Source organism: Cyprinodon tularosa, unplaced genomic scaffold, assembly GCF_016077235.1.
Source record: "Cyprinodon tularosa strain WSP-4 unplaced genomic scaffold, ASM1607723v1 ctg34, whole genome shotgun sequence".
NCBI classification, from domain to species: domain Eukaryota; kingdom Metazoa; phylum Chordata; class Actinopteri; order Cyprinodontiformes; family Cyprinodontidae; genus Cyprinodon; species Cyprinodon tularosa.
Window position 1 is genome coordinate 310,544 of NW_024039052.1, and position 9,852 is coordinate 320,395.

The following is a 9,852-nucleotide window of genomic DNA, read 5'->3' on the forward strand; positions in this document are numbered from 1 at the left end:
TTCCCAAAGAGCAGAACATTATCGTTTAGGATGGCCTTCAGTCTTCTGGGAATGTTATCACTAATTACCTGAACAGCGAGCAGCAGATGTTCAGCTTAGTTCAGAAAAAGAAATCACAGAAAACACTCATAAAAATGTTAACTTTAATTAACATTTACAGATGACATTCTCTCCAAATCTTTATTCAAATTTACCTCTTTTGCCCAAATGGCATTTATCTTACTTAGACAAAAAACCAAACAAAGAAAAAAAAAAAAAGTTTGGCACATTCAAAATGTTAGTGTTTTCATTTGTGTGAGGTTTGAAGGAATGAGGCTTTAGTGTTCTGAAAATATTTTCTCAATTTCATCCATCCAGTCAGAAGGAGATTCTTCCTCAAAGTCCCTGTGAGGACAGAAGACAAAATGCGATTCATTTCTTTACAGTGTTTTTATAGCAGAGCTGTTTAATAGAAATGATGCAAAGCTAACAAATTCCAATCATTCCTCCGATACTCTCAAAGTTCTCCCTCAACGCATCAATATTCAACGTCTGAACTGTTTATTTTTTTTGAAGCAGACATAGAGACGGGCTTAGAAAGTCAAACATATCTAATTCTAAAGACAGACAATGAATGTGCACATTTAATCCAATTGAGAGAAGGCGGTTTCCAAAGGAAGCATGCATTATTATGACTATAATACGTGTGCGTTAAGACGTTTCCCTCTACTCGCCAAAGGCATTGATATCCTATTCTTGGGTTTTCAGGGATCAATTCTAACTGATCTTGTTCCTGGGTGGGAGGTTTTAAAATAAACTTCAAATTCAGAAAATAGAGTTGTGTGCAATAGATATCACCACTAATATTTAGTTCATTTTCCCTTGGCTTGTTATACCTTAACCATATGTGCATAATTGGCTGGTTTCCCAGGGCAGACCTGCCCTAAAAAAATACAAATGTTGAGTTTGGACCTTTTGCAAAGCTATTCCGTTAGCCTGATTTTAAGCCAATTTTAATGTATGATTAGGATCATAATAGAATAAGAAAACTGGAAAAAGAATTATTAATTTATCCTGTTACTTTTACAAGAATTTACCCCTTTTTAATGATACTTATACTCTATATGACTAGATAGATCATTTATCATAGGCAATGTTACAAAATGTGCTAAAAACAGCAACCAGTCTTACGTGTCTTCATCATCAGAGCGAGGCTGCAGTCTGTACTCGTCTACAACTACCTCTGACTTAAGGCCGTCAGTCTCATCGCCCTGCTTCCGGGAGAGGGGCCCAACTAGAGGATTTTCATCTGAAAATGGAAATAACAGCATCATATAATGCCCTTGGTACCATTTGGAATGATATCAATCTGATGTCTGGAAAAGAAAAAGAAAAAAAAAGATGCTCTTGACCTCCTTTTTGAATCAAAAAGGTGCTGAAAGCTTTGTTCAGCTGGGCCTTCTCCAGGAGGCTTAGGATCCTCTCAGGAGGATCCCGCACCCATTGTTTTCTCTGCCTGCCGGCCTCTGATTCACCTGGAAAAACAAGGAAAGAACGTTGGGATCATATCTCCAGAGTTTTCTTTTATACCGCTGCGGAAATTAAATTCTGGCTGCTTTCGTACTTCCATGGGTGGAGCTGGTCTGGTCAGCTGCAGCCATGCTGTCTGATGAGACCAGGCTGGCGTTGGCCAGCATCTGGAGCACAGCACTCGGTGGCTCAGCAGTCCACTGTTTTCTAGGGAGCGGCTCGGTGCTCTCACAGCTGCTTTTAGGGAAATCCTCACCTAGGTAAAAAAACTGGGAGCTTTTAGTCCAACTCTATTAAAAAAAAACAGACTTTATAAAGAACCATGTCCCTTTCGCTTTCAACTCATTTTATATTTAACACCACACAGGTTAATGTATTATTTTTTCTTTATGAATCATATATATATTTAGACTTAGACAGATTTATTTTGTCATTTTTTTATACATAAGTGTAAAGAAAAAGAAATTTCGTAAAGAACAGCTCTCTAGACAATTTCATTTTTTAAATGCAGCCTTGAAAACATTAAAAAAATACATAAAAACAGTAATATAAACATATGACTGTATATTTATAGTTATAACATTTCAGTTTTTTGTTTTTAAATAATAAAATATAACAAATATCATAAAATACAATAAAAAAACCCATTTTACAATAACATTCAGCAGTCTAATGGCAGTGGGGAAGAAATTGTTATAGAATCTGCTGGACCTTTAACAAATACAATAACTATATAAGAAAAACATATTCTTATTAATGTGACAACAAAAATATACACCAACTGAAAAAATAAGAAAAAAAAAAAGAAAAAAAAAGGGGAAATTATCTAAATAACTGGTCACAAAGCACTGATTACCATTTACACTTTAGGATGGTACAACCTGTCCATAAAGGCAGGGGTGGCATACTCAGAGGCTGAGCGAGCATCCGGATCAGTATAAGACTGAGAAAGATGGTCCAAAAATGGCTGCCAGATACTACAGAACATTATACTGCAGTTTCTCCAAATGAAGAATCTCAATAAAATCCCTTAACCATGTTTTAAACAGAGGAACCTTGTCTGTTTTCCATAATCTTAATATTACTTTCTTAGCTATTACCATTCCATACACCACAGTCGTTTGCATAGAAATGCCGCGGTTCCTAAGTGAAGGAGTATATCCAAACAATGCAATCTGGGGGTCTGGAACCAACGTGCACCAATACACTTCAGAAAACAAGTTGAAAATGTCACCAGTATTGAAAGAGTTTGGGGAGCCATCAGCGCAATTACAATTATTTTAATGCAAGTTTGCATATGTAAGTCTGCAAATGAATGCATTTTCATAAAATATTTTCGTTTTAATGTATTTTATGTAACAGAATAAAAGAAAGGATTAAATTATAATGAAGCAGCTAAAAATGTTTCAAAAATCATTTGCAATGAAAATCCTTAAAAATTGTTGATGGAAAACTCTAAGCTGCGCCATTTATTTAATCCAATAATCTTAAAAAAAAAGCCTTAAGGTAGAGTTGATTTGTTTGCATTTAATCTCAGTATAAATGCAGTTTTTAGTGAAAACCTGGGAGCTTTTTACAAAACACTGGTGAACAAACAGCACCAAGAAGACCAAGGAACACAAAAACTTTTTTTCCTTTGTTAGAATTCTAGAAGGACTGCTAGAGAACATCCGCCTGGTCAGACATTTTATTGGTCTACAGCACTGTAGATATGCACAGTTGTTGTCTTTTTGATATAGTGCTGCCGTATTTACAACCACTATACACATTTGTTTGTCCCCCATAAATGAAAGTCCGACATTTATTTTCAGCCATACCTCAAAAGAATTAATTAAATAATAAACAAACAAATAAAAAAATCATGAGACAGGCCTGGACAAAAATGATGGGACCCTTACTCCTAATATTTTATTGTTCCTTGAGGCAATCGCAGCAATTAAGCGATTCCTGTAACTGTTAATAGTAAGTCTGCTCCTCTCAGCAGGTATATTGGCCTCACTGACAACATCAGCAAACTGCCCCAGTTGTTGAAGGCTGCTTTTTCCACGCAGAGTGTTTCACCTTATCTCAAATATGCTCTAAAGATTTAGGTCAGGGCTCATAGAAGGCCACTTCAGAACAGTCCAATATTTAGTTTTTTTTTTTTCCACTAAGACATTCTTGGGCATTTTAAGCAATGCATTTTGGGTATTTATCTGATGTAAGATCAATGACCTGCATCTTGGACCAAGCTTTCTGACACAAGGCAGCACATTTCTCTCAAGAGTCTTGAGATTTCATTAAACCCTGCCAATATTGACGAGGCCCTCTATCAGATAAAGCAAAGCAGCCCAGAGCATAACAGAGACACCTCCGTGTTTCACATTAGGGTCAGTGCTCTTTTCTTGATATGCTTTATTCTATTTCAGTTAAATTAGAGCTGTTGTTCCTTGGCAAATAGTTCAATGTTTGTCTCATCTACTGTATCCGTAGGACATTCCCCCAGAAGCTTTGTAGCTGGTCAACATAATTCAAAAATTCCCGTCTCGCTTTGCTTTTATGATTTGTTTTCAACAATGGTGTCCTCCTTGGTTGTCTCCCATTAAGTCCACTTTGTTTCAAACAATGATGTTCCTTATGCATGTAGTTCACCTTTTATCTCTTTTGACGTTTTTCTGGGCTCTATTGTTAGCATTCATATTATCCGTTTCTTTGATTTGTCATAATTTATTTTCCTGTGGCCACCTCTAGGTTGGCTAGAGTCCCATGGATCTTAAATTTCTGAATAATTTGAGCAATTGTGGTCTTAAGAACATCCAGCTGCTTGGAGATAGCCTTCACCTTGAACAGCTTCAATTTATATATTTTTCTCCTAATCTCCTTGTGTGAAGCTTTAATCTCAAACGTCCTGTGGCAGTATATGCACTCAAAGGTAATTTATTAGAGAATTGATTTATGAGGTCAGAATATAAATGCACAGCACACTTCAAATAAATAAATTCCAGGTATTTTTCTTCCTTTTCACAAACATTTGGAAATCAGTGCTGATCTATGATTTAAAGTCTCAATAAAATGCATTGAAAATGATTATGTTTACATGAATGATTATGTTTACATGAAGTGTAACAATTTCAGATTTGGACTATTTGCAAAGCACAATCAACCACCTACCTTCACTTGATGTTTTTATTAAACTCTTCTCTCCCAGGAGATTAGCCACTTCCAGCCCTTCCTCCTTGTTCCATCGACCTCTTCCCCTCTTCTCTTCCTCTGTCTTTAAAACAGCCTGCGTGATCTCACCCAGGATGGGATTTCACAGATGAGGAAGTTGTGTAAGACTTTAAAATGGTTTGACAGTGAGTTGTAAAATCATTTTGGGTCCAGAGTTGCTTGTGTCTTTCTACCTGTGAGGGCAGATGTGAGCGCAGGAGTCTCGAAATCCTGTGGGAAGTCAGGATTGTCTGCACCGACGGCCTGTCTTTTGGATTGGTCTTGAACATTTGCTTGATTAGGTAGTGCAGCTCATAGGGCAGGTGTTTGGGAAGCGGAGGGTACGCACCTCTGCACACCTTAAGGATCAGGCTCTTCCAACTGGAAGCTTGGAACTGGACACAGGAAATGAGAGTCAGGACTCCTGAGATAACAAACCAAACCAGAACATCTAAAACAATATAAAAAAACACACGAGGATAATCTAACCCAGCTGAAAATATGGAGCCCCTGACATTAAATAACAAAGCTATGCAGGATCTCAGTGATTTTAGTCAACAACTGACTGATAAATATTTGGACAGAGGCCTTTAGCTACGTCAGAGAGGGGAAAGGCAAGTACCGGGTGTTTGAGGGTGCAGAGCTCGTAGAGGACACAGCCCAACGACCACACATCACTGCAGGAAACAAAGACAGAAGGGGAAGTATTCATTAAACCCAGACGTTCGTCATGCACTGTAACAGACATGTAACATTACAGGAGTTACATAATGAGCTGGAAAACAAGACTGTGACAGCCTTGAAACATCAGCTTATTTCCTGTTTGCATATTCAGTCCTGACAGAGCGGGAAATAGAAACAGAAGGACGGGTCTAGTTGCTTTACACTGTCAGCGACAAAATGATCTTGCACTAATGAACGTACTGAAACTGAAATCTCAATTACATTGCAAATTGTAGTTGACAATAAAGAAATTGATAGATTGCCACTAAAGGTCAAATTAGGTTTGTGTAAAACACTGGATGAAGCTTTAAAGTTCTATAAAGTGGACACACATGAAAGTGTCCTTGCCTTCCCCTGCAAGACTGCAAAAGCAACCAAACAGAACCAAGCTGTTCTCCTGCGCATGACGAATCATGATGTCGCATCAGGCCACAGGACAACACCCAGGACCAATAACCGACTTGTTTAGTAGATTTAAACATACAGAGCTAGGACAGTGAAGAGGAGGATCTTCTGATTAAACAAGACATTCAAACAGAAGCATAGCCTTTAAAATTGGGCAATGTAATTACCTTAATCTCTTCGAAATTAGGCTTCTTTGTAAAAGGCAATTAATCTAATTAAAATCACAAATAACCTTGTAATCAATCCATAAAGGAGCATTTTTAAAATGTGGGCCAAAGCTACAAACAGCATCAGAAAAGCACAGAGAGAATCCACACAAACACACAGGAACAGTTGTTTAAAAAGGAAATCACTAAATACAGAAACAAACCATGTTTTCAACGGCCACGAAGTGAAGGATATACTTTAAGGATTTAGTTAGTTATGATGTGATTGAGATCTCAGCTGAATATTTGCATATATCTGTATGTAGGGCAATGTTTTGGCCGCAGGCGGGCAGCTCTTTAAAAACTGGCAGGATTCTGTAGAGGCAAACACACCGTGGGCTTAGAGAGCGGTCTGAAAACCACCAACAGGCAACAGTTGCTCACTGCAGCCACAAATCCTTTTAAGCACCATGCAAAAAAAATAAAACTTCTTATCGGTGAAGGGGGATAAAGTTCCCTGTGGTTACCTCAAATATTTTTTTCATAACTGTGGACATTCTCTGGATACTGAAATGATAAATATGCTAATTAGATAGATAGATAGATAGATAGATAGATAGATAGATAGATAGATAGATAGATAGATAGATAGATAGATAGATAGATAGATAGATAGATAGATAGATAATTCTTTCTTTAAATATTTAAATACTTTCAGAAAGTAAACTACCTCTTATTGTTGTATGGCTTGTTGTCCCAAATTTCTGGTGCCACATAATACGGCGTCCCAACATACGTATGAGCATAAGCCTTGGAGCTGCAAAAAAAGTACCATCATTTCTTTCAAATATAAAAGCTAAAGCAGCAATGTGATATCAGAGGTTCTCTAAATTTGTTTTCCTACAGCACCTGTTCAGAATGCAAGCAGAGCCGAAGTCCCCGAGCTTCACTGAGCCGTCGTCTGTTAAGAAAATGTTCTGTGACAGGAAATGAGAGAAGTGGTGATTTAACATTAAGGAAAACATAAGAGGGTTCAGCTGAGTCAGATGACATCCCACCCAGAAGGAAGGTGTTTATGGACGTGGACTCTTCCCTGTTTCGATAAAGCAATTCAGTTCAATCCTTATATAAATTCATACTTTGAAGTAACTCTACCTTAGACTTTAAATCTCTGTGCAGAACCCTCTTATCATGAATGTGCTGTGCACCGGCACACATCTGAGCAAACCACTTCAAGATCTGGAAAGAGGGAGAACATTTTTTATTTTATTTTTTTCAGAATAAGGGTAAAAATAAGCACAAGAACAGAAAAACAAACAAATAACAGCTGCAGGCATTTGACCTACATTATCAACAGTAAACTGAGAGGATTTCTGCTGCAGAATCCTCTGAAGTAGATCCCCTCCACCGCAGTACTCCATAACAATGCACAGGAGGCTGTCAGCTGGAAACACACATTTTGTTTTATGTGACCAAAGTAAAAGCTTTAAAGGAAAAGTTTTCACACCACTTGAGCTTTTTTTCATTTAGTCCTGATTTTTATTTCTATTTTATGGTCTAGACTAGGAGTAGACAACTTTTATAAATCAGTATTTCTTCTGAACATGCGGTTAAACTGGCTTACACAGACACAGCAACATGAAACAATAAGCTCTTCTTTTTCTTAGGTTTTAATATAAGTATAAACTAATTTTTTTTTAACCCAGGTCACCCGAGTCGAGGACCAAGGCGCTAATCACTGCGCCACCTGCACGTCCCAATCAGAATTAGCTTGTATACAAAGTTGATGAATAGATGTTCATACAAGTTTAAAAAAAACAATCCGCAAAACGTCTTCAAACTTTGGAAACCAAGTCCAGTGGATTTTATTTATTTATTTTTTTTTTTACTTTTACGGAATGACTATGACCTGGGTGACTGAGAATCTTCATCAGCATGCTGAATAAATTTCTCAAAGGGGAACAAGAAACTTTTTTTAAGAGATATATCACTGAAAAAAGAAACAATTGTTTTATGTCCTACCCTGCTAACATGAAACAATTGTGTTAAAGTAACTAAATATGATTAAGTAAATGCAAAGAAACACTTGCATTCTGTTTTTCAGTGTATATGAGATGACTATTGGTCAAATTAGAGCTTTATAAAAATTTGTGAAGAAAGTTACTGCTAAAAAAAGAAGAGATCAAAAATTTCTTGTTGAGACACAACATGTGGCTAAAGAGTAACACTGCAAATGTCTTTACACGGAGGTGGCAGCATTATGCTTAGGAGATGTTTTTAATCAATAGGCAGTTATGAGAAGATGGATAGAGATAGATGTTGTTCATTTGTTCTACTTCAACTTAACTTTTTTTATGTTAGTATTTCTACAAAAAACAGAAATCAATTCTCTAAAATGGTCTATAGAAAAGATCCCCCCAAAAAACAATGAAGAGTATGACATGTGAAAAACTGATTTTTTCTTTTTCATCTGGAATGTTTCAAATTACCTTCAAATGCCTCCTTAAAAGCCACAACATTGGGATGCTTCATTCTGGACAGCAGGACTGCTTCCTTTCTTGAACTCTGTAGTTTGGATAGCTTCTGTATAAATCAACAAAGAGCATTCCATGTAAATTAGCCAAGTTAACATACATAGAAATAATCTGTTTGCACCCACCTTTGGCAGCTGTATTTCCTTGAGTACATATTTATTCTGAGAGCTTTTGCATTGAACCAGCACAGCTCGACCGAAAGACCCTTCCCCGATCACTCTGAGGTGGGAGTATTTCTCCATGATGCTCTCAAAACGCTTAAAATACAAGAAACTTTCCAAATACAGACAGTCAGTTAGAAAAAAATATATATAAAATGTCCTATTTTGCACAATTCTCCATTCAAAGTTCAAAATTGGTTCACAATTTATTGTAATTCAACCAGGGCCACTCGTGTACTTTGTTGTGTCGCTACTTCCTTATTATTGTATGACGTAGTGTGAGTCGAACTGTACTGCGCTGATTGGCCGCTAGATGGTGGCAGACTACAGTTTCTATTTACTTTGATTGGAAAGAAAAACGTGGCGCAACCTACTCTGATAAACCACAGCATTTAAAAGCATATCACTATTAATATATATTTTATACATCCTAGGTAGTCAGCTACTTTGTTGTGAAACAATTAAGCATGTTTCCAAAACCTTCCTATTCTTTATTCATTTTAATTTTATAACATAATTGGCTTTATTTACAAATACTTAACGGTTGTTCCTTTTATCCTTCATTTTATCTATTCCATTATGGCTGCAACTAATGATAAATTTGGCAAATCAGTAAATCTGTGAATTCTTTTTTGATCAAATGATTAATAATAAGGTTCCTTAAAGATTTTCTATTAAATTAAACCAGGTGACACTAAAACGTTTCCACTTAAAGAGTTCTGGAAAGAGCATATTGACAGACAAAAAAGGGTTTTTAAAATCTTAGTAGAATTTCTGCTCTAAGTGGGTTGCTCAGGCAGGTAAAAGCATGTTTTAGAGTCTCTATACTCCATTTGACGTTTAATCATACTTTCCTACAGCATTTGCTAACAAATAGACGCATATATTTAAACATCCGTAATTTCTAGATAAAAGGTATAGTGGATAAAATTCTTTCAGCTTTGAGTTCTGGGGCGTAAATCTTTTCCATTGTCATTACTTACCAACTTGTATCGATAAACATTCTACATAAAACTGATATTTACAAGCACTAATATCTACATAAATCGAGTATTTGATAAGATTTTATTAAAATTGTTATTTATCTATGATTTCACTTAAGACCTCTAGATGACTTGCAGAGACACATCATTTTCTCTTTACCCCATAACACAAACTCTAGTTCTGAAAAGAGCAGCAATTCTG

General features: G+C 36.5%; 1 protein-coding gene across 2 annotated transcripts; it reads right to left on the reverse strand.

Annotated features, from left to right (window-relative positions):
- Positions 1 to 243: 243 nt before the first annotated feature.
- Positions 244 to 8,942, reverse strand: nek3 (NIMA related kinase 3). Of its 2 annotated transcripts, none has more exons than XM_038294350.1 (13): positions 8,632 to 8,942; positions 8,462 to 8,555; positions 7,319 to 7,416; positions 7,128 to 7,211; positions 6,882 to 6,949; positions 6,703 to 6,789; positions 5,321 to 5,375; positions 4,893 to 5,093; positions 4,660 to 4,774; positions 1,604 to 1,765; positions 1,392 to 1,514; positions 1,171 to 1,288; positions 244 to 384 (listed from the first exon to the last, which is right to left on the reverse strand). In XM_038294350.1, the coding sequence occupies exons 1-13, from the start codon at positions 8,746 to 8,748 to the stop codon at positions 318 to 320; spliced, it is 1,389 nt and encodes a 462-aa protein (XP_038150278.1). In that variant the 5' UTR covers positions 8,749 to 8,942; the 3' UTR covers positions 244 to 317. The 2 variants fall into 2 exon arrangements, with proteins under 2 accessions (XP_038150278.1, XP_038150277.1); XM_038294349.1 differs by having other exon boundaries at positions 4,660 to 4,783.
- Positions 8,943 to 9,852: the final 910 nt, after the last annotated feature.